We start from the raw sequence: 24,865 nt of genomic DNA on the forward strand, positions 1-24,865 counted from the left end.
TTTTTGTTTCTCCCAATAATACCTAGTATAGTACTGTGAGTTGGCTGTATAGTATGTGGGACATTTTTCATATAAATTTCAGTGCTCATTTTAGAAGTCTGATCCTATTTGCCTTTTTCATGAGTTACCTCTTGAATATGCAGTGATTTCTTAGGTAGCTAGGTAATTACTCATCCTCTCAAGGAAGTCTCATTCTGAATGGTTGTTGTTTGTTTCATGTGAATGTGATGAGAGATTGCCCTCTGAAATCCAAGCAAGAGATGACAAATTATCTGTCTTTGTATTCTGAAGATTCTGGAAGACTTTGCACATAGTACACTAGTATACATAGGCTGGCAAAGAAATTCCATCCTGCTCAGGATCAAGGTAGTTTCATTATATCTGTTCTGTCTCTTGTTTACTTTTCAGCTCATCATAAAATTTGAATGTCAAGGATACATACCTAATTGTGATGTATAAAACTACTACTATGTGGTGATAGAAGAAGGTTTAACTCTTATCTCTGAAAACAGGTTCCTAGAATATCAATGGAGTTCTACATGTAGAGAACCTGGCTAGACATAATACCTCAGGGTAAGTTATAGCTGTGAGTATACAAAGCAGGGACTATCTTAGTAAATTCCTTCTTTATCCCTGTCCCTCTAAACCTATAATTTATCCCAATCATATCATCTGGCTAACTTATTTCTCAAATATTAAACAAAATGGAAGGGCATGTCTATGCAATAATGCAAAAACAAACAAACCCTTGCTTCAGTAATAAAAACAATTATAGGTGACTGAAGAGCTATATGGACACTGAAAACAACTCAAAAGTGTAAGAAAACCATCTCCCCAGGAATAAGCTGGCATTTATTTATTTACGTGTGTGTGTGTGTGTGTGTGTGTGTGTGTGTGTGTGTGTGTGTGTACATGTGCCAGTCCTGTGGTTGATGAGGCCTGGTGTGGTCCCTGAGTGTAAAGACTAGCGCTCTGCCACTTTGAGCCACAATGCCACTTCCTCTTTTATTTTTTAATACTCAATCATTCATTATTTATTTGGAATAATTGTAACAAGGTGTCGGTATTTTTTTTCTGGAATTTTACTTCCAAATAATGAGTCAGATTAATAAAGTACTAGGGACACTATCTGCTATGCAGTTCACTGGGTTCTCCAAGTCTAAGCACAACCTCTCCTAAGTTACTTTGGCTGTTCAGAAATACGAATTTCTTCTCAAATTGGTGCTTCATTTGGTTTCATTCAGCCTGAGTTGTCACAAGTTATCACTGTGGTGAGGCAGGTTCTGATCTTCCTTCTATATATTTCTCCCATGAAATTTGAGCATGGCCCACACCAAACCTCAAGTGTGAAGAAATGCCACCACTGCTTTTATATTGGTGACCTCCATTTTCTGTCTCAGGCCTCCATCTGATAACAACCTTGTTACAATTCTCTCCTGGGGACACTGAGATTCTGAGACATGAAATTCCAAGCCCAAGCTTTGAGTTGAGTTGAGCCATAACTTCCATCCTGATCTACATCTGAATGACTGTGAGCAATCTCAAAACCTCCCACGTTCTTGGCTCCCGTGCCCTCTTCACCTCATTTCTTCAAAATTACTCCAGTCAAGGAATTTAAGTGATGGGTTTCTCCCTCAGGAAAGATAATCTGCAAATTTTGGCTCCTCTAACCCTTACTCAGAAATTGAAACATCCAGAAAGAAAATGAAGCACATATTTGAGATTTGGGGAGGGGAAGGGAAATAATAAAATGCTGAAACAGGGATACAGGTTGGCCCATTGTAACAATGAGATGTACAAGACTCTTGAAAATGAACTTTACAACTTAGGGGAGGGGGGAGGAGTTGGGGAGGTGGGAGAGATGGGATAGTAGAGGAAAAACAAAGGAGGGGGTAACAATGCTCCATAAGAAATTTATTCATTACCTTGCTCATGTAACTGTAACTCCTCTGTACAGTATCTTTATAATAAAAAAATTAAAAAAACACACAAAATTTAAAAATAGAAATGCTTATTCTAATTATTATGGAGGCATTTTCATACTTGAACTGTTTGGGCACCATACATGAGCCTGTGTGTTCCTAAAGAGATATTCAACAAAGGAATTATTTAAGAGATATATTTTAATTCCATGTTGTAATAGAATATGGCCTCTCAGCAAATGGAAAAAAATCTGTGAAATGCTTGTTGTACAAATGAAGCCACTTCAGGCTTTCTCAGGATGCTCATGTCTTACAATGTATTATTTTTTATTTTTTTAAATTTTATTTTATTGCAAAGATGCTGTACATCTAAGTAAGGCAATGAGTACATTACTTGTTGATCATTATTACCCCTTCCCTTGTTGTTATTCCACTATCCCTTCCCTCCCCCACCTCCCCCACTTCTCCACTCTACCCCCTCTCCCTAGCCCCAAGTTGTAAAGTTCTTTTCCAATATACTGTTCTGTGGGTGTCATTGTTTCAATGGGTCATCCTGTGTCCTTCTTTCAGTGTTCTGTTATTCCCCTTCCCCTCCCCAGATTAGACAAATGTATATACAAGATGCAGGGTACAAAAATCAAATACAGTGACAACAGGGGATATACTATAAGAGGAATAATTATACAAAGGAAATAAAAGAAAACACATAGTACATTAAAAACAACAAAGACAAACCTCTTGTGTTCATATCTTGGGGTTCATTTCACTTGGCATAATCTTATATGGACATATGTACATAGCTTTTGAGCCTTTCAGCTCATTTGATAAGATTTTCCTGTATGTATACTAATTATTGCAAGTAAGTGAAACCATGGGACTTAAATTTCTTTGGGAATAGCTTACTTCACTTAATATGATTTTTTCCAAGTCTTTCCATTTTCTAACAAATGGGGTGATGTCATTCTTTCTGATAGAAGCATAGAATATAGAATTTATATATATATGGGCATCTGTTGGCTCCATATGTTAGCTATGGTGAATAATGCTGCGATAAACATAGTTGTGCTGGTAGCTTTAGTATGGCCTTGTTTGTGATCATTTGGGTAAATACTTAGAAGGAGGTTGCTGGATTCTAGGGGAGCTCTATGTGGGTTCTTTTGAGGAACCTCCATACTGCTTTCCAGAGTGGCCGAACAAGTTTGCAGTCCCACCAACAATGAAGTAGGATGCATTTTTGCCCACATCCTCTCCAGCATCTATTGTTATTAGATTTCTTGATTATAGCATTCTAACTGGGGTGAGGCTGAATCTCAATGTTGTTTTGATTTGCATTTCTTTTATGGACAGAGAAGTTGAGCATTTCTTCATGTGTCTATTGGCCATTCTTATTTCCTCTTCAGAGAAGTCTCTCTGTAAGTCTTTAGCCCACTTGTTGATGGAGCAGTTGTTTCTTTGAGGATTTGGAGGATTTAATTTTATGAGTTCTGAGTATGTTAACTTCTCACATGTTTTATTGAATCAAATCCAGTTGAAAAAGTCAGACACAAGAGCAATTAAAGAACTGATTAATAACATCTGAGTATGACTCCCTGGGTTCAAAGTCCAGTTTCATGAATTATTATCTGTATGACTTCCAGATATCAATTTCCTCATCTGTAAAATGGAGACAATAGTTCTATCTACTTTATATGGTTAATATGTGTCTAAACTCACATGAGATACATATGTTATATACACATTGATTAAAATAGTATCTGGAATATAATATGCACTTAGTATATCTTTGTTTCAAAAAGGACCAATTAGCATATGAAGTCAATATTTTAGTTTCTTTATTTTATGTGATATTGCAAAGCTGTCAGTTTTCAAATAGTGCATAAGCTGATCAATCAACTGTGATTACTCAATGATATAATTGAGAAAATTGAGAAAAAGCAGATATTCTAAATTCAGTGAGACTCAATGTCTTGGAAAAGCCACAAGAACCCATCCTTAAGCAAAAATCTTTAAATATCTTGTTTTCATAAGTATAGAAACTCATGAGCAAATAACTATGGCTACCAGATAATGATTGACTAGTGGATGCCAAGTACTGTGCCAGGTGCTTTCCACATATTATCTGATGTAACCCTTACAAAAATCCTAAGAATAATTTCAGTGGAAGTTAATGAAATGGGCTTGTTCAATGTCACCCATCCATCCATGACTATGGGTCATTTTGTTTGACACTGGTTACATATCTCCTACAATATAAAACTTATAGCCTTGTAGGAACTCCTTAAATGGAAGAGAAAAAAAGAGGATCTTGGTTTATTATAATTTTATGAAAGAAAGTAAATAAAATTGCATCCAAAGTATTTTATGGGATAAAGTGAATGGGCAAAAAGACAGGAAGATAGAGAAGTGAGACATGTAAAGTGTTTTCCTGACTGTAATAATATATAGTATATATATATTGTATAGTATGTATAGTAATATAATAGATAATGTATAGTAATAATTATTTTTCTATGACATTTTCTTCCAACCATGTGAGGTAGAACTAATTTTCTATTCCTCATTATGTAGATGAGAAAACTAATGTGTGGATATTAAAATTTCCAAGATCTCATAGCTATAGAGAAGATAGAGCTCTACCTACCACTCTTTCTATTAAAGTTGGAAAATCCCATATTCTAGTATAAGGTCCTATTAGATTCCAAATACTTAACAGAATATTAGATATTAAAGAAGAAAAGTCAGTAATATAAAAGAAGGAAAACAACATATGAAAGATAGGATGTTCCTTGTTTGGGCTATTAAGTAGGTCACCCACTAAAAGGCTATTTTGGTATAAAGTTTTAGAGGGCATGTAGTACATATATCAACATCACTGACCTGATTCTTCACTTTCAAGATGTAAGAAAATCAAAGGAACATTTTTTTCATAGGGGGAGATCATTTGTGTAGCTCAAGAAAATATTGGTTAAGAAATTTGATTTAGCCAGGCTAGTTCTCTAGATTTTCTGAGCTTTGATCCACTAGGGGTAATGATGATCTAATTAAGAAGGATGCTTTATATTTTTTACCATTCATACTCAGCACTTTACTTTCCTTCCATCCCTTCTCTACTCTTCTTCCCCTCACCTCTTCCCTCCCCTTTCTCTTCTTTACTGCATTTTCTTCATGTTGGGCATATATGACAAATTATTAATATTTTAATTCACTATTAAGCAGCTCTTTGAGGCAATGACTACTCCCTATAATTTTTATCTCTGAAGTTTTTGGCCCCCAGGTTCATTGGGATCAAATTAGAAGGGAAATATTTCCTTTGCAAGTTGTGTTTATGGCAGCCTAGGCACTTTATTGAGACAGTGGCTTAGGGTGAGATATTCCTTCTAAAATTTTTTTTGTCTTAAGTTTAAATGTCTAAGCTTAATAATAATGAATACATTTGACCTATTGAATTGTAATTTCCTCCTAATCTTGTACTTTTAAAAAAACCTTTGTTTACATTTGTTGAACATTCTCCCTCCCTCCTTCTGTCTCCCTCCCTATCTATGTCTCCCTCCTACTTTCTCTCCTTCCCTTTCCCTTTCCCTCACTCTTTCTCCCTCTCCATCTCTCTTTCTACCTCCCTCTTTCACCAGAAGGCTAATTTCCATAAATACAGATAATTCAAACTTGATACATACTGCCCTGACAATCTTCCTACCCATACTCATCAAGAGTGGCTGGTGATCTGTGGAAGGGGTTAGGAATAATGCATATTCCATCAATAAGAAACAGAGACTGTACCCTACAGTACTGCCTAATCCCTTGTATAGTCCCTGTTGGGAAGAAAGTATGGGAGAGATTACTTTGAAATAGTCAGGTATCTGTTAAACAGACGTGTGTGTGTGGGCTGTGTTTATCTGATAGGTAGCTTTAAACTTCAGACACTTTCAGATTAATCATGGTTTGCAATTTTTAATAGATTTAGAATTTTCTTCCCCCCCTCCCAACCCACTGGGGAGGAGAAAAAGGATTAGCAACACTATCAGAAAACTGTTGGCTACTTAATTTATTAGTGGATAGGGAAACTGCCTCAGGATGATGATTTAACATGTAGGATTGGGTGGAATAAATCTCAAATGTACCTGTTCCAAAATTGTGTTAATCCTTTCGACTTCACAGTCAATCAGGTATCGCTTTTCCTGCCTTCTGTCCATTTCTTCAATGATGCGCCTGAATTCCTGGACATCCTTTATGTTTCCCACAGACCTTGCTGTCACTTGCCAGTTGTTTTGCACTGCTGCTTCCATAATAGCTTGTAGGATGGAAAATCCTGAAGGAAGAAAATAAAATAGCTATAATGAGTTTTTCCTTTAAAAATTTCGGTAGGTGTTAAAAAATTCCACTGAGTTTGTATTCACAGTCTATTGGGTCCCTTTGAACTTTATCCACTTGAGAGAGCAGGCTTAGTCACAAACTCAGCCTTAACTCTCCAGACAATTGACACTTCCATTTTGTTTTAAAGAAAAGAAGCTTCCACAACTTGCTGCAACCAGTTTAGATGTTTATAAAGTCTCCATCTAAGAACTTATAGCTGGGTTATAGTATGTAATTTTTTGTATTAATATGGATTATCAAATCACTGTGGAATGGATGAAAAGAAATTCTTCCAAAGACCTATTTTCTAATTTCAGTTGAAGCTTATTTCCTTCATCTTTTACTTAAGCACTCTTGGAATGAGAAATAACTTTAGTAGAGATAGCATTCATTGTAACACAGCTGATCCTTATATGGATATGACTATTTAATAAGGTGATGTTTTTCAGGTAAAACAACTCTATGAAAGTCAGACAAAGATGGTCTATAACAAAGATATAGTTCTTCTCCCTTGATTATAGTAATATGAAATAGTTCATTCAAATTAAGACCACACATTTTCCCCTATTTCTCAGTTAATTTGCCAGGAATTTCAGGTTCCTTTTTGGTTAGTTTATATCAGACAATGATAAGTAACTATAACAATATCCTAGATCTATGTTGAATCTGAAAAAGAGGAAAGATCTGAGGTTTGAATTTCAGGTAAACTACTTGGATGTATGGCTACAGAAATTGGGAAGAAGTGTATATCAAAAGTACATGCTACCAAGCACACCGTAACCATTTTCTACATATAATCCCTTAGAGTAATTGTATCTCTATTGTTATGACTATAGTCTTGCTGTTAGTATGAATCCATAAACTGAGGATAATTTCCTCAAATATAGACATCATTTTATTAGGATATTATCAAGAGCACTTCTCTCCATAGATTTCTATAGGTTTTTTTTTCATTTATAGTCAGGTAACAATGGAGGTACATGATAGGGATGGTTTGTGATGTTCAAATGATGCCTGGAATAACAGTTGCCCACTGGAGGAGTAGAGAATGGAAGAAGAGCCTACTGTCCTTTGAACACAATACAGGTTCAGTTCTGTCTCAAGCTCACCCTGTCGTGTAAGCAGGCTACATTCAGGATTGGCCTCACTGTACCATAGCAAATGGTATTGACATTTGGAGAGCACGTTTCAGGGAGATGGCAGCAGTGACTCAGCCGGTCATTACGACTCCTTTGTGCACTGGATGTATGCAGGAAGAAGATCACAAATGAGACCCAAGCACTTGGTAATTTCCAAATGAGCAATTTCAGCACAGGAGCTCAAAATTACAGATCAGAGAAAATTACCATTGCTTTAAATGTTAATTCTTACTCTTTTTAAACCAACCACGCATATTTATTTCTCAGATTTACATTTTCATGGGGTTTTCGATATACTCTCAGCTTCAGTGGGAGTTGAGGGTGCATAGTGGGCCAAGGCATGGGATTAAGAAATAAACATAGGAAGAAAGAGATTAAAGCATTTGGAAATGTTTCTTAAGCAGTATACAATAAAGCGTCATTATTCTGAATCTCACTAATTAAGAATTTATGAAAAATCAGTCAGGACTGGCTTGAATTTTATTTTTGTACTATTTATTGACTGAATAATAACAGTAATGAACTTACACAGTCTTTGGTATATATAAAATAAACTTTAAAAAGGACCTTTAGAAATATACATGTGTTGAATGAAAATCTGAATTCTTGGAGGGGGAAAGGAGAGAGTTATGTGGGTTGCATATGATCAAAGTACATTATCTATAAATATGAAAATAATATAAAACAACCACAGAAACTGTCAGAAAGAGGAGAGGGAGGGAGATAAGAGAATAATAAAGGCTATGAATTTGATGAAAGTACATTATGTGTAGGTATGGAAAAATCTCAGCAAAACCTCTGTACAATTTATCCTGATAAAAATTAAAAATGAATTCTTTTAATATCTACTCACTGGTCTTGTTCTACCATTTGGGATGATAAGGATCAAGTTTAATCCTTTTTCTATGTGTCAATCCTCACAGTTTTGAAAGCATGTCTGTCCTTAGCCTGCATTTCAAATTAGAGGTCCCAAACAGCTAATTCTTCGACATGTTGACAAGTTTCCTCACAGTTCTGTCCCTTTCCTAGGGTTATTTGTCAATATTTTATTGATGCTAATAATTCAGATGTGATCTGGCCAGTAAGTATGGATGAAAATAAGATTATTGCTTGCTTTAATATAGGGTATTAAAAACTGCAAACTGCAAACATTTTTAATTAGCCAGAATATAGGCTTAGATTCAACTAACAGTATATCAGCTCTCTCCATAAACTTTTGCTGTGTACTAACTCAACATCCTATATCAAGCCTCATTCTTTACTAATTTGCTTTTTATCTCTCTTTGTTTTTTACTAATACTATGGTTTGAATTCAGGGCCTGGGCAGTGTCCTTTATTAGTCTTTTCTCTCAAAGCTTGTGCTCTACAATTTGAGCCACAACATCACTTCTGAATTTTTTCTGGTTAATTGGAGAACAGAGTCATATGAACTTTCCCACCCTGGCTGACTTCAAATGATGATACTTAGATCTCAGCCTCCTGATTAGCTAGGATTAGAGGTATAAGCTACAGGCACCCAGCTGTTACCTCTAGTATTTTTTTAAGTCCTTCGCTCTATACTACACTCACCACTTCTTTATTTGATGATCTTGCAAATCTGGAAAATAGTCTCATCTACTTAGTTACTATCATTGTTATTCTTCAAGGTGACTGCATAAGTATGTCCAGGTACACCCTAGTACTTGTAGACATTAATGGTTGATTCTTTCCCTTATTTTTACTGAGTTCTCATTAATTTCACCAGAGATGAATAGATTTAAATTTAAGTAAAACAATCATAAGCAATGGAGAAATTGATAATGTACTGTAGACATTTAGAAATGCAAAATAAGAGTTTAATACTTGTAGCCTGTAAATATAGAATGCTATGCTGCAGTAAAGGATAACCCATTGTATATATACTAATAGGGAAATATTCTCAGTCTAGTATATTGTGTAATATGTAACAAAAAAATCCGAACTGCAAATAGCAATTTTGTGAGGAAAACTCCATGCTTATATATGTATAGAAAAAAATCTAAAGAATTTGCTAGAAGTTATTTCAGAATTACCAAGAACATCTTTTCTTCATGTGTTTGTATAATATTTGACTGTTTTGTAAGAAACAGGTAGTATTCTCTGTAAAAATGAAAATAATAAAGATTTAAAAGTACAAGTCATGCTGTCCTCTCAAAACACAAGCTCCTAGAATATGCACATGATAGATGAGCACTTCTGTAGCTGCTGTCTATTCACACAAAGAGAGGTCTCTTAAAAAGCAGTGATTTTACAGAGTTTTTAAAAATAATTTTGTTATTTGAACCATAGGAACGTACTAATAAAAAATTAAGTAGAAAAAAGCACACTGACTTTTAATGAGTGTGTGTCTAGAGCCTCCTGGGCGAGAGCCTTGTTCTCATTTTCTAGGCAAATGAGAATTATGACTGAACACTGTAATGTCTTTTCCTATGCACTTTCTCTGTGTCTGCTTAAGCAAGTATCTGTTGCACTCTAGAACCCTGGTGGGGAATCGTCACCTCAGTTCAGAATATGTCAGTGGGCAATCCAAAGAATGATTTTGTTTTCATACTGAACTTATTGTAGTTTGACTGTTCTATGTTGTGGCTGACCAAAGAGTAAATAGGAGCTTGAGGGAGAAAAAAAGTTTCATTTGGAAGGCAGAGCAAAAGCACAGTCTCATGCTTGTAGGAGGTGAGGTTTGTAACAAAACCCTGCCTTTGTAAAAATAAGCCTGCTGTTTTAGCAGTTTCAGAATTGTCATCTACTCTGTGTGAGTTTTAGCAGGCCCAACTTGGCAATGTTTAAAGCTACTTTCATTTGCACAACCAATTCTCTCATCTTGATTCCAGACCACCATTGCATGTCCACCTTCTTTTTTTCTTTCTCTTTGTAAGGAATGGGAGCTACAGCATAGGTAACAGAGTGAGCGCTGGATAGCCTTTCACCAAAATAAACTAAGAACATGAGAGAAGCGTAGTGACAAGACAATTATGGATGAAGAATTGAGTTATGATCTAATTCCATTGCTTGGTTGTTGGGCTACCCTTGGCAAACAAAGTTACAATCTTGGTAAGATGTAACATAGTAGATGCTAATATGTATACCCCGACCCTTCTGTAGCACCAAAGACTAATTCCTTCAGCTCCTGAGAAAATTGTTGGTAGAAAAGAGCCACTTGGCTTAAATTTATTTCCCATTCCTAGATCATCCTGCAAGATAAGAAGGCACAGTTTGTGACTCCCATTCCTCACACACAAACAAATTGCTTATCTCTAAAGGGTTACTCCTGCTTTAGAGCTCCCTGAAGGGAAGGGTGGAGGCTTTGTGACTTTGCCAATTTTCCCAATTTTCCCTCCTCAAACTTATATTCTTCTTATGTTCTCATAAATGCTGACAATAAGTGGGCTTCCTAAAAAAAAACCAAAAAACCCTCAAATCCACTTGCATTGGAACTCCATTTCAAAGCGTGCCCTGAAGCAAGCCAATCTGCAACCTCATAAAAGAGGTGGCAGTAAATATAAAAAAGCTCTCAAACTTACAGCTGTTAAAATCATTTTCCGAAAAGGAAAAGGGGCCGAGATTTTTATCAAAGTACAAATACACTGTAGAATTGCTCATGCTAAACAAATTTAGTGTTTGATCTGAAAAGAGAAGAACAATAAACAAGATATTGGCATAGGGGAGATGGTAATGAAGACATCCAAGGAAATAGAGTTGAGGATAATTTTCTTCTTTTTTCTTTATATTTTCCAGTAGGGGTTATTGGCACCTGGTGTCCCTCAGAACCCGTACCAAATCTCTCAGAGCCACACTGTGTGTATTGGTTGTATGGTTTGTAGCAGTCTCCCAAATGATGGGAGTCTCATATTGGGGAAGGGGCTTCACAGGAGTTTTAGCATTTATACCAGTTTGTGCTTGGTATGGATTTTCAGTGCCACAAAGCTCCCACAGGGTTTGCTGACATTCTGGAAATATTGTAGAATGGTAAGTTGATCTTTCCAAGAGAATAATTCACTTCCATTTCCTATGTTAGCAACTGCCTTTCAATATTTGCACTTTGAAAAAGAGATTTGGTATTAGGGTTTTGATGTGCAATCTTTTTCCCACCACCTGCCAAGGCTCTTGTATTAAAGGTTTGGTTCCTACATGACTGGGCTCTGGGGAAGTGATTGGATCATGAGGTCTCTGACCAAATCAGTGGATTAATGTACTGATAGTCTCATAATTTGGTGGCATTCTTGGAAGGTGACAGAAAATAGTAGGCAGGCCTAGTTGGAGGGAGTAGGTCACCTCCTTTGTCTCTGGTCTGTCTCTCTTTTCTGTTTCTGGCTTCCAGTAGGTGAGCAACATTGCTCCACAATGCTTCTTCCACATGGTGTTCTTCTCCAACACAAGTCCACAGTGTTGGGGCCATGCATCCATGGACTAAAAGCTCTGAGACTGAGTAAAAATAAATTCTCCCTTAGTTTGTTTATATTGGGCATTTGGTCACAGCAGTGGAAAGGCTGAATACTATACTGAAACTGGCTCAGGAACACTCTTGTGGCCTGCAATTGTCATAGGACCAAAGCGTTATAGGTTACAAGGGGCACTTATAGATGACTCAGAAAAGTGGGATGCAATTTATTAAGCTGTGTAATTCTTTTTGCAAATGACAGTTTATGAAAACCCAACATCTGAGTCAGACAAAAGTAGAACTGCTATTGTTTGGAGGGTGGTGGTTAGTGAGAGTAAGATACTAGTTCCAAATCATAGTTTAGAGTTACAAACTGGAGTAGAATCTAAGCAAGGCTAGGGATAGACCTGTAAGCAAACTTCCTAATTTCTAATGTAGTGCTGTTTCAACTATGTTATGTTCTCCAACCTACTTTAGATTCTTATTTCAGGATGATGATTGACAACTTTGTGAAGTGGATTCACAGTATGTGTTTGCATCCATTCTCTCTTCTCCTCTCCTCCTCTCTCCCACCTTTCCCCTCAACCAGCTCTTGCTATGTATAGTCCAGGATAGCTTACAACTCACTATGTAGCCCAGGCTGGCCTTGAATTCTCAATGCACCTACCTCAGTATCTCAGTGCAGGGATTATAGAGTTCTACTACCATTCGAGGCCCTTTTATCCTTTTTTTTTTTTAAACTTACATTCCTCTGTCTCCCAAGGGCCATTACTGCCATTTCCGTTTTTCTTTTTCCACATATCAGAATTTTCCTGTTTTGTGTTCAGAGAATAGCAAATGCCTTAATGTGTTCCCCTCAAAGCTAGCATTTTAGCAGTGACCCTGGCATAAGTGAACTTACAAGGAAAGGAAAGGAGGATATTTACCATTTTTTTCTTTTTATCTTATGGGATCATTCAGATGAGGAATATGAAATTGGTGATGTGTTTTGTAATCTCATGGCATTTGACAAATGAAGAGCTAATACCTTGTGGGGAGCTCAGAAGCCAGTACAACAGAAGTCCAATGCTGGGTCAGACCCCCAGGAGTCAGTGTACATCTTGGATCTGTTTCCCAACTAAATGCAGCTGAAGGAAGTATTGATCTCTTTTTAATTTCACTTTTTGTCAAAGTTTATGCCTTTTTGAATATTGCCTAGTTATTTCATTTGTCCACATTTGTAGTTATGTTAATGTCTTTGTTACTGATTTATAAGAGCCATCATATATTGATATCATGTCTGTAATATGTTATATGTTTTAATCAAAGATATTGGACTTTGGTGTTGCTTATAATTTGATAAATATGTTTATGATGTTATGAAATTAATAGTTGATTAAACAATATGTAAGACTAAAGAGGGAAATGAAAATTGCTTTTAAATTTTTATTCGTGTATTCGTCTAGACTTGAAAAACCCAAAGCTTATTCAAACCAGTCTCTATTTCTTGCAACCTGTTTGGTCTCTACAGCTCTCATCTGAATATTATGACAGAATAGAGGCATGAGAAATGGAGATTGTAGTGTGAAGGCAGTTTCTGAGACAGAAGTGAAGACTACAAAAACAGAAGCAGAAGAGAGAATGAGCTCGTTAGTTATTTTGAGTTATTTTCCATCATCGATTCAAATTATGCATAGATTTGGTCTTCTGGACAAATTCACTAGTTTTTTTTTCAGTTGTGGTGCTTGAACTCAGGGCCTGGACACTGTCCCTGAGCCTCTTTATGCTCAAGACTACCACTTGAGCCATAGTGATACTTCCAGTTTTGGGGTGGTTAATTGGAGATGAGTCTCATGAGAACTCTTCATCCCTGGCTGGCTTCCAACTGCGATTCTCAGATCACAGCCTCCTGAGTAGCTAGGATTATAGGCATGAACACCTAGCTCCTGGCTTTATTAGATCCCTTTGATATGTTCTGAGTGTTTTTGCCATGCCTTGTTGTTTGTTTGAATTTCTTTGCTTTATCTTGAACTGCTGGTACCCTGTTTTCAACTACTTTTCTATTGCCTATGCTTTCAACTGTGTTTTGTAATAAGGAGCTAGAGCTCTTCATGCTTCTGAGCTCTTTGTTGATGTCACTTCTCATGTTCTTTATTGAAGTTTTATGGTGTCTATATTCTTATTAATAATGTTTTTAATTTTCTTTATTGAAGTCTTCTTGTTGATATTGTCTTGGGTGTCCTTGATTTTTTTTTCAAGCAAATTTGTTTTATTTTGTTCCGAGGGTAGGGTTGTGAGTTTTGGTGCCGGGGTGGGGGGTTGGGGGGTGGGGGTGGGGGCGGAGGCGGAGGCTGAGGTTGTGGGTCGAGTAATCGCCTGCGGGGGTGGGGGGTGGGGGGACTGTCCTTGATTTTTTTCATGCCATTTTGCCTTTTGTCTGTTTTCACTTTGTATTCTTCTAGTTGTGGATTTCTCCTTTGGTTTCATTGGCCAATTCTTTCATCATTGCTTTAATGATTCTTTTGTATTTCCTCTCTTCTTCACTATAACTAACATCCTCTTTTGAGTTGTTAGTTTTGGAGAGTGGCATGTTTTCTTGGTTGTTCATGAATTTTGTGATCTGTAGCTGTAACTTACACATCTGGGTTCAAGGTTTGTAAGGTTATTTAGATATTAATTTCCAAAAGTTGGAAAGTGTAGGGTCTAGGGCAAGGGAAGTATGGATAGGGAAGAATTTGTGAGAGATCAGTGGAGACAGAAAATACTAGATTATAGTGGAAACAAAAGAGAAAGGAAAATAATAGGACAAGTAGGGCAAGCATGTCTAGAATAATAGAAAGAGAAACCACGTGATCTACTCCAGTGAAGTAAGAGCATTTGAGAAGCATTGAGTCTTAATTCCTAAACACTAGTGTAGCCAACTCTAACCAACTTAAGCTGGGTTCTGATATTCACACCTATGTACCCTTACACTTTTAAAGATGGAGAGGTAATAGAAAAGGAAAAAAGGTAAAACAAACAGCCAAACAAAACTACAACCAAAATCCTTAATAAATGTATAAACAAAAAACAAAAATTAGAAAAAGAATGTTCTCTTTTCAATGTGTTCAGGACTTGCTATCTAGAGAGCTGTTCTGTGGACAAGTTTAGGGGAGTTGGGGTCTTTCTATCCTCCATATTCTGTCCTCCATATTCTGAAGCCTTCTCCTGGTAGTTTAGGGCTGGAGGGGAGGGTTGGCAGTCATAGAAACTGGTGCAGAAGTTCTCAGCCCTTGTGCTTGTTTGAGGGCTGCATGCAGGTTGGTCCATGGCAGGATGCAATAAATCAGTTATTTTGTCTTAAATTTTGCTATGTCTAAGAAACTTAAAACATAAAATTGTGAACTGAAAGCCAATACTTTAGGGAATGAATGATTCATATTACAAAATGTACTTTTCCTTAAAAAATAACTTATGGAAAGTTTCCCATAGTAGTTTGAATCCACATTTTGTTGTTTTGTGGTTTCTTGTTTTGACTTGTTTTAGCACTTTTGGTTTCTATCAAAATCAATATAGTGATTGCCTAAATTTGAGATGTGAATGCAGAAACTGTACTGTATGTGAGGAGTTCCAGATGGGAAGATCAAAAACCCCTGTGTTTGCATATGGATGTCAATCTGTGAATTTTATGGAACAAGATAAAAACAAATATTCACACACACACAACCCAATTTACCCTCCACACATTAAGATTTCCTTGTGGCCTTCGTTCTTCATAATTCTGTTTGTTTAAGTTTTTCTTTAATTAGGAAATGGCCCTCTGAAAATCTCTCCCTTGAAGATGCATTATTAGAATGAGTCTTTCAAACTAATTTGTGGAATCAGTGAAAAAGTGCTCTCAGTTTCCTAACTCTGTGTCTTTTTTTCCGATTTTCTGAGGCAGATAATCCTTCAACCCAAATCAAACTTGTCCTAGACATGATTTGATAGAAGCATTGATTATGACCTCTTCCATGGAGGATTTGTTAACAATTACAAAAACTTAGTAAAGCACCAAAATTTGAAGGAGAAATTGCATGCAACAGTAAGTGATAAGTTGTTGTTTGGACTCTGGAGGTATTTCTAATACTCTGATAGCCTTTTCAAATCTGCAATTAGTACTTATCAAGTATAATAAGGTTGTTGGTGACACTGGCAGTGCATGTAACCCTGCCTTTTCCAATTTTCTCTTTTATGCTTATGAACTTTGGTTTCCTGATGGTGAATTATGAAGTTCTATTCCCTTCACTATAAGCTGAGGAAATATACCCAAAGAGACAGGTTGGCACACTTGCTTTGTATTGTCAACAGAATAAAAATTTATAAGTCTATCTGTAGAATATATGCTTAAATGTGGGGGAGAAGCAGAATAAACAAGCCTCTGATTCACAACCAAGGTCTGATATTAAAAACAGAAACAACTGAGAGTATTGGGGATTGAGTAAAGGAATTACTGCAATGCTTGTGTATTAGTGTCCTGTGTTTCTGTTAGGTACCTATGAAATTGTCCTGGGATATGGTGCCTACAACACAAACTTATAGGGCAAGATTTCTCAGAGTTGCTCTGTGGTCTTGATCATGCATGATCCTATTCACTAATATTTCTTCTCTTGGTTTCTTAATCCCATTTAAACAAACATTGATCACATGTCTAGTCTTGTAACTAAGAAAGTGGTGAGTGGCCTGGATCATAGAAAGAGTTTTATAGGTACCTGGGGGTAGAAAGCTAATGCAGATCTCAATTAAGCATTGTATTAATTGTTTTTTAAAGTACAGAAATAGTAGAAAAATATTTACCTCTGAGTTTCCCACATCCCATTTAGGATATTTCCCAAGCAGATTTTAAGATCACAATATTGAGTAAAAGAAAAATTTTTTTGACTTAAGGGAAAATTTTGTTCCATCTTGTCTTCAGGACCATATCTTTGGCCCTTTCCTATCCTCTAGGCAAGTCTTCACCCTTAACATTACTTTTAGCAGTCCTTCACTACTGTCAGGAGCAAGAGATACAGCAGATACAGCAAGTAGAGTAAAGTATAGATATCTGCATTCAGATCCAAAGTCTTTTCTACTTTGGCATATATTAACATCTATTTGTTATCCATTTCCGCCTCATTCTAGCCATCATTCCATCTCTTGACACCAAAGCTCAGAAATGCTAAGAATTTTGTCTAGGCGGTGCTTTCTAAAAATGGAGAATGCTAAAGAATATTCTAGATAAGTCATTTTTTCCTTATGGGAAGCCTTTTACTTCGTGTAACTCAAGCATATATTTTCTGAGCTCAATTCTAGTGGGTTTCACTGCTGAATTGGTGTACCATTTGTCCCACTGTTTCTGTGCTTCCCCAAACCAGATAAATTTATATACAAGACAAAGGGTACAGAAATCATAACTGTGACAGAAGGGAATAAACAAAATAAAAAGGAAAGAGAAAAGAAAAAAAGAATTGCAAATAGTAAAACAATAAAAAAAACCTCTTGCTTCCATTTCTTGGAGTTCATTTTTATAAACATCACTTTATGTAATCATGCACATAGTTACTGAAACCTTGGGATCCTCTCCTAAGAATATCCTCCTTTGTACTTATTGTGTGAATGTTTAGAGTGTTGTTTAATTAATCATGTCCAGGTGTATTTGTCTTTTACTGTCCATTGGGTTTACTTGTAGATTTATAGGCATAATCTAATGATTACAAATGAGGAAACTGTGCAGCCTATGTTTCTTTGGATCTGGCTTATTTTGCTTAATATAATTTTTATTCCCAAGTCTTTCCATTTCCTTAAGAATGGGGCGATATCATTCTTTCTGATGGAAACATAGAATTCCATTGTGTATATATACCCCATTTCTTGATCTATTAGACCATTGAGGGGAATCTAGCGTGATTCCATATCTTGACTATAGTAAATGATGCTGCAATAAACGTGGTTGTGCTTGTGGTTTTAGTGTGGTCTGGTTTGTGGTCAATTACATAGATGCCCAGAAATGGGATTGCTGGATCTATGTTTAGTCTTTTTGAGGAACTCCATACTGCTTTCCAGAGTGGTTGACCAAGTTTACATTCCCACCAACAGTGGGCCACATCTCTGCCAGCATCTGTCATTGTTAGTTTTCTTGATAATTGCCATTGTGACTGGGGTGAGGTAAAATCTCAATGTTGTTTTGATTTGCATTTCTTTTATGGCTGGAGATGTTGAACATTTCTTCATATGTCTATTGGCCATTCTTATTTCTTCTTTGGAGAAGTCTTTAAGTGTCTAGCCCATTTATTAGTGGGGTTGTTTTTTATGATTTATTTTTGGGAGGTTTAATCAGAGGTCTTTTTACTTATCTTGCTAGCTATGTCCTTTGCCATGCAGAGACTTGAGTTTGATGCAATCCTATTTATCCAGTCTTTCTTTTTCTTTCTTTTTTTTTGGTGATTCTGTAACTTTACCTAAGAAGTTTCAACCTGTAACAAGGATTCCTAGTGTTTCCCCTATCCCTGTAGTATTTTCATGGTATCTGGTTTTACGTTAAGGTCTTTGATTCATTTGGAATTATTTCTGATGCAGGTTGATATATCAGGACCTAGCTTCAGTTTTCTGTATGTGTGTAGCCAATTTTGCCAGCACCATTTGTTGAAGAAGCTGTCTTTATTCCATCCTGTGTTTTTAGCTCCCTCATCAAATATTGGGCAGCTGTAGGTGTGTGGGATCATTTCTGGGTCTTCTATTCAAGTCCATTGGTCCTCATGCCTATTATTTTGCCAGTACTATGCTGGGTATTTTTTTTATTACTATAGCTTTGTAATAGAGTTTGAAGTTTGGTATTGATATGCCTCTAGTATCGTTCTTCCTGCTTAGGATAGTTTTTGCATTTTGAGGTCTTCTATTGTTCTATGTGAATTTTTAGATTGCTTCTTCTATACCATTGAAGAATTTTGTTGGGATTTCGATGGGTATGTCATTGAATCTGTAGATAGGTTTGGTTAATATTGCCGTTTTCACATTGTTAATCATTCCAATCCAGGGGTATAGGAAGTTTTAACATTTCCTTAGATCTGCTTTAATTTCCTATTCAGATTTCTAAAGTTTTCATCATAGAGGTCCTTCTCGTCTTTGTTTTAGTTAATTCCTAAGGTTTTTTTTCTTTGAGGCTATTGTGAAAGGAATTGCTTTCCTGATTTCAGTCTTCTCATTGTTGGCATATAGAAAATCTACTAATTTTTGTAGGTTAATCTTATACCCAAAGTTTCAAATCAGCTCAAGTAACTTAGGAGAGGAATCTATGGGATTCTTTAAATATAGGACCAATCATGTGCAAGGAGGGAGAGTTTTATTTCTTTCCCAATTTGGATCACCTTTATGTTTGTCTCTTGCCTTATTGCTCTAGCTAGGAATTCTAGTACTATATTGAAGAAGAGTGGAGAGAGCAGACATCCTTGCCTTGTTCTTGATTTTAAAAGCAATGCTTTAACTTTTCATCATTAAGTATAATGTTGGTGATAGGTTTTCATATACAGCTTTTATTATATTGAGAAATGTTCCATGGATTCCTAGTTTCTTGTATATATAGGAAAAGTTTAAATTAACAGTAGTGTTATGACACGTGTATGCCTTACAGCATGCCTATAAGCCTTTTATGACTTCTTTAAGGGCCTCATCCTTTACTTTGATCCATCTACATTTAAAAATTAGAAAGCACATTAGCAAGTTTGTGCATTAAAGCACATCTTTATTTTCAAATCATACTGAGCCTCCCATTTGATATTGAGGCCCATTGTTACCTTCACATACATTTGAGTTGATGATTTGGTGACTCCTGCTTAATCACACAAATTGTTTTGTAGGATATAGCCTGTTCCAGCATCAACAATCTCCAGTGATTTCCTCTAGCTGGCTCCTATACTTAGAAAATCCTCACTTCTATCCTTCCCATTCATTAATACTCTGTTCAAAGAACTTATCAATGAACAGTTCACCTTGAGATAGTTGGAAATGAAAGTTCTGAGCTTTCACATCTATCTAAGATAGTAGCCCTTAGAATTTTATGCTTTAGAAGGTGGTCACTATCTCTAAATAATTATGGATGAGGGTTTTGCTTTTTGTATATTGATATATAAATTTTTCAGAGTTATCCCTTAGATTTCCTTTTTCTTTTTGGCGGTTGTGGGGCTTGAACTTAGGACCTGGACCCTGTTCTTGAGCTCTATATTTTTTATTGTCAAGGTGATGTACTAAGGGGCTACAGTTATATAAGTAAGGTAGTAAGTACATTTCTTGTGAGACTTGTTACCCCTTCCCTCATTTTTCTCCTACTTTTCCTCCCTCCCATCCCCCTGCAAGTTATATGAATCATTTCCAACATATCGTCTTGTATATGTTGCTGTTGCATTGGTTCCCCCCTTGTCCTTTGTCTCACCATTCTGTTGTTTCCCTTCTTTTCCCTAATTCAAACATATGTATATAAAATACCAGGGTACCAAACTCAAATACAGTGACAACGAGGGATATACCATAAGGGAAAGAGCATACAAAAGAAACAAAAAAAATCACACAGTACATTAAAAAAAAGTCACATAGTACATTAAAAACTAGATCTGTCTTTTTAGCTTGTTTTTTTTTTTGTCAGTCATGGGGCTTGAACTCAGGGTCACTGTTCCTGAGCTCTTTTGCTCAAGGCTAGTGCTCTACCACAGCTACAGTTGTGGTTAATTGGAGATAAGAGTTTCACAGGGACTTTTCTGCCTGGACTAGCTTCAAACTGCAATCTGCAGATCTCAGCCCTCTGAGTTCTAAGATTATAGGTATAAACCACTGGTGCCTAGCTGTCCCTTAGATTTACAGTTCAAATGCTTTTGCTTTCATTGTCAAAGTTGGGGCAAGGTAAAACACTAACATTTACTGTGTGTCTGTGTTATGCTAGATACTGTGTCAACCATTTACATGTATCATCACATTTCTCTCTCTCTCTTTTTTCTGTGTGTGTGTGTGTGTGTGTGTGTGTGTGTGTGTGTGTAGTGGGGCCTATGTACTGTACCTTGTCTTTTTTTGCCCAGGAGTGGCAATCTGTGACCAACAGTTTCACTTCTGGGTTTTTTTGGGAGTTAATTATATGAGTCTCACAGACATTTTTGCTTGGGCTGGTGTTGAAATGTGTTCCTCAGACCCTAGCCTCCTGAGTAGCTAGGATTACAAATGTGAGCCACTGGCACCAAGCCACATTATCACATTTAGTACTGCTACCAACACTAAATAGTAGTGGATGCTTAAACAAAACACAGTCAGGGTTCTCTGCATAGTAACATCTCTCTTATCAGTGCATTACCACCTTTAAACAAACTGCATGGTTTTTTTTTAATCATTCCTGATTTATTTCTCAGACTGTCTCAGATGTCCTTTTCTTCCAAAGCAGTTACTTCTAACTTTCTTACTTCTGTCAATTTCTATTTATAAAACCTGAACATTGGCTTGGGCTCTATCATTACCTCAAACATATGTGAAGTAAATTTAATTTGTCTTTCATATGTGTATTATTTCTTTATTTTCCAAATAATGCTAGTTATTTTGAAGCTGTTACTGATATATGCTTATGTTATATCAACGGTCTTTCCCATTCTGCCATAACTATTCATTAAGACAAATTTTAACTTTGTCGCTCAATTGATTATATTATAGCATATTCCATTCTCAGAAAAGTTCAACGTTGTATTTACTTGTAGGATGAAATTCAGGGCAGGTATTATAAATATTACCTTCTAACCAAGGGAACATAATAGAGGCCTAGAAATAAACCTGAAGACCTAAAGCCATCTAATATTTGATAAGGGAACTAAAAACATAGGCTGGAAGGCATCCTCTTCAACAAATGGTGGTGGGAAAGCTGGATATCCGCATGCTGAAAACTGAAACTGAATTCCTATCTACCACCTTGCACCAGCATCAATTCAAAGTGGTCAAATATAAGACCTGTAACCATGAAGCGGTTACAGGAAGCAGCAGGACTCACAGGCACAGGTAGGAAGTTTCTCAGTAAAGATCCAGTAACAGATCAAAGAAAGACCTGATAAATGGGATTGCATCAAAATAAAAAGTTTCTGCACAGCAAAGGACATTACCAATAAGCTTACGACAGCTTACATTATGGGAGAAGATATTTGTTAGCTACACATTACACAAGGGCCTGATATCCAGAATATACAGAGAGCTTAAAAAATTAAATGCTCAAAAACCCAACAAACCAGTTAGCAAATGGACTAATGAACTAAAGAACTAAAGCAAATGTTCATTGCAGCAGTATTTATTACAGCCAAAATATGGAATTAGCCCAGATGCCCCTCAGTGGATGAATGGACCAAGCAAATTTGGTATAGATACACAGTAGAACTTTACTCATCCATTATAAAGAATGATATTGTACCATCTGTAAAGAAAGACTTGAAAAAATTTATAAATTATATAAGTGAAGTAAGTCAAGCCACAGAGACAAACACTGCATATTTACTTCATATGTGGAAGCTAGATTTAAAGTATAAACCTATATGTAAACACATTGGATGGTATGCAAGTTTACACAAATAAATTAATTGAAATATAGTGGATTCAAGGCAGAACTCAAGTAGTGCAATGCCTTAGAAAGGCAAAGTCAAAGATCAACAAAATTATTACCAAGAAACAGATACTTGAAAGGGGGTGGGGCAAAGGGGAGAGGGTTAGATGAATGAAGAGGAAAAGGTAGGGAAAAATGCAGTCAAGAATTCAATGTAGATATTACAAAAGTAAGAAATGTAAGGCAATGGGTGGGTAGGGGAGGCATACAGTGATAATGTTGAAAGGGTGGCATTGATAAAAATGTATTGTATTCATAAACTGTTGTTAAATGGCTCTCCCTTTGTACAACTATGTAAAGGTAGTAAAATACAAAAAATAAAAGATATATCCATAAAAACAAGATTTACCTTCTAATCTTTGGAGAAGGGGCTCATTAATCTGAATGAGCTGTGGTTGTTCCTTTCTCATTTTGGAGCTCAATTTCTTCTTATGTAAAATGCTATTCTATTTCTAGGGCTCCCTCTAGGATTATATAAATAGAATTTTCAGAGTAGATCAAGAAAATTTAATTTTGATAAGGCACAAATGGAGGATGCAATTTAGGTGAAAAGAGAGGAATAGTCTGGAAGAGAACAGATAAAATACCTTTTGCAATCATTCTGTTAATCATTCCAAGTTGACAAAATTTGATACTTTGAGTAGAGTTTATAAAGTGATTAGAATTAAACAAAGCCAGCCTACATTTTGGCAGGCCATAATGGAGTAAAACCCATAAATAACATTGAAGCTAACTGGGCCTAGCAACCATCAAAACCATGGCCTTGGCTTCATTTGGTCGGAGTATCTACCTAGCTGGGATAACTATTTGTGAAGGATAAGCTTTGATAAGTAATGGCTTTGAATGCAAAAGAGTGCTTCAGCAATCTAGGATCTAAGGGATTCACACAGGGCATGCCCTTAGTGACTTAGAATTAATATGTAAACTATCATGATGAATTGCAGGAAAACTGTCCTGAGTAGGAATTCATGTGAATAAAATGAATCATGTATCTAGCCATCACATTGCAAAATACAGTAACAGAACTTAACAAAATGGCTGAATTCCTCTTATCTGGAAATTTTTTTTGTCACTGACTAGTGTTCTTAGTCTTACATATAACTTTGTGAGGTTGAGAGTATAAAGCTGTTTAGGAAACTTAAGTAATCAAGTTAGGAGGGCAGAAAGAATATATAAGGGGGGCAATAGTTAATGATGAATATTTCTTTAGCTTAGAGACTCGACCAGAACCAGAAATGGGCCTATTCAGCAGAAATTTGTTTCCACACAAACAATGGTAAGAATAAGTGTGGGACCATTCTGTATCTTCAAATTGGCCTACTTTAAAAGCTGTCTTAAACTTGCCAGTGTGTTTAGAAACACTGTCTGACAACTCCCTTAGGCCATAAAACATGTTTATGTTTTGAATTGAAGCTGAAGAAAAATCATAATACTCTGGAATCTTCTTATGGGACTCTTCCAATGTGTACTGTTTCGCTCTTAAGTATCAGTGCAAGAAAGCGTCCTGTTATTCAAAACATGGATGAATCTGGAGGACATATTCATTAGTGAAATAAGCCAGATACAAAAAGACAAATATTATGATCTCATTCATATATGGATCTAAAAATGTTGTGGTCATAAAAGTAGATAGTTTGGTGGTGACAAAGGCTGAGTGGATGAGGGGAGATGATGGCGTCATACTGGTCATAGTCTACATAGTTATACTTAGGTAGGAAGAATATATTTAAGCAAAGTGACTATAGATAATGGTGATTCATTTTATTCCTTAAAAATAGTGTGTGGCTAGGTACTCTCAGTGGCTTACATCTGTATCCTAGCTATTTAAAAGGCTGAGATCTGAGGATCATGGTTTGCAGGCAGGAAAGCCCATCAGACTCTCACCTCTTTTTAACCTCCAAAGAAAAGCCAGAAATGGAGCTGTGGCTCAAGTGGCTGAGTGCTATCTTTGAGCAAAATAGCCCAGTGACAGTGCCCAGGCCCTGAGTTCAAGCTCCAGAACTGGCATGCACACACACACACACACACACACACACACACACACACACATACACAGAGTGTATATTCATTGTTTCCCCCACAAAAATGATAAAGGAGGTAATGCATTTATTATTTAGTAAACTTTAACTGTTGCACAATGTATATATGCTTCAAAACATCTTGTAGTATAATTTAAAAGTATATTATGCTCTCATTAAAAAAATAAATAAAAATTTAAGTAAGGCTTGGTGCCACAGGCCATGTGTAAACCCAACTATTTGAGAGGAAGGGTAGAAGAATTGTGATCTGAGGCCAATCTAGGCAAAATAGTAAGACCCTATCTGAAAAACAAAAGCAAGAGAACTGGGGGCATCAGAAACACAACAAATCAAAAAAAGGTTGGACAAATGGGATTGCATGAAATTGCAGAGCTTCTGCATGGCAAAGGACATAGCTAGCAAGATCAATAGAAAGCTCACGGATTGGGAGA

The 24,865-nt window shown here is 36.3% G+C and overlaps 1 protein-coding gene across 3 annotated transcripts in view; it reads right to left on the reverse strand.

Annotated features, from left to right (window-relative positions):
* The window catches only part of Gria3 (glutamate receptor, ionotropic, AMPA 3), a 286,749-nt gene that overhangs the window by 135,948 nt on the left and 125,936 nt on the right, over window positions 1–24,865 (reverse strand). For all 3 annotated transcript variants that reach the window (XM_013018079.1, XM_013018080.1, XM_013018081.1), the window contains exon 4: window positions 6,041–6,228. In XM_013018079.1, the coding sequence (XP_012873533.1) occupies window positions 6,041–6,228 (188 nt within the window). The remainder of the gene's footprint in view (window positions 1–6,040; window positions 6,229–24,865) is intronic.

This window comes from Dipodomys ordii, unplaced genomic scaffold (assembly GCF_000151885.1).
Source record: "Dipodomys ordii isolate 6190 unplaced genomic scaffold, Dord_2.0 Scaffold38, whole genome shotgun sequence".
NCBI classification, from domain to species: domain Eukaryota; kingdom Metazoa; phylum Chordata; class Mammalia; order Rodentia; family Heteromyidae; genus Dipodomys; species Dipodomys ordii.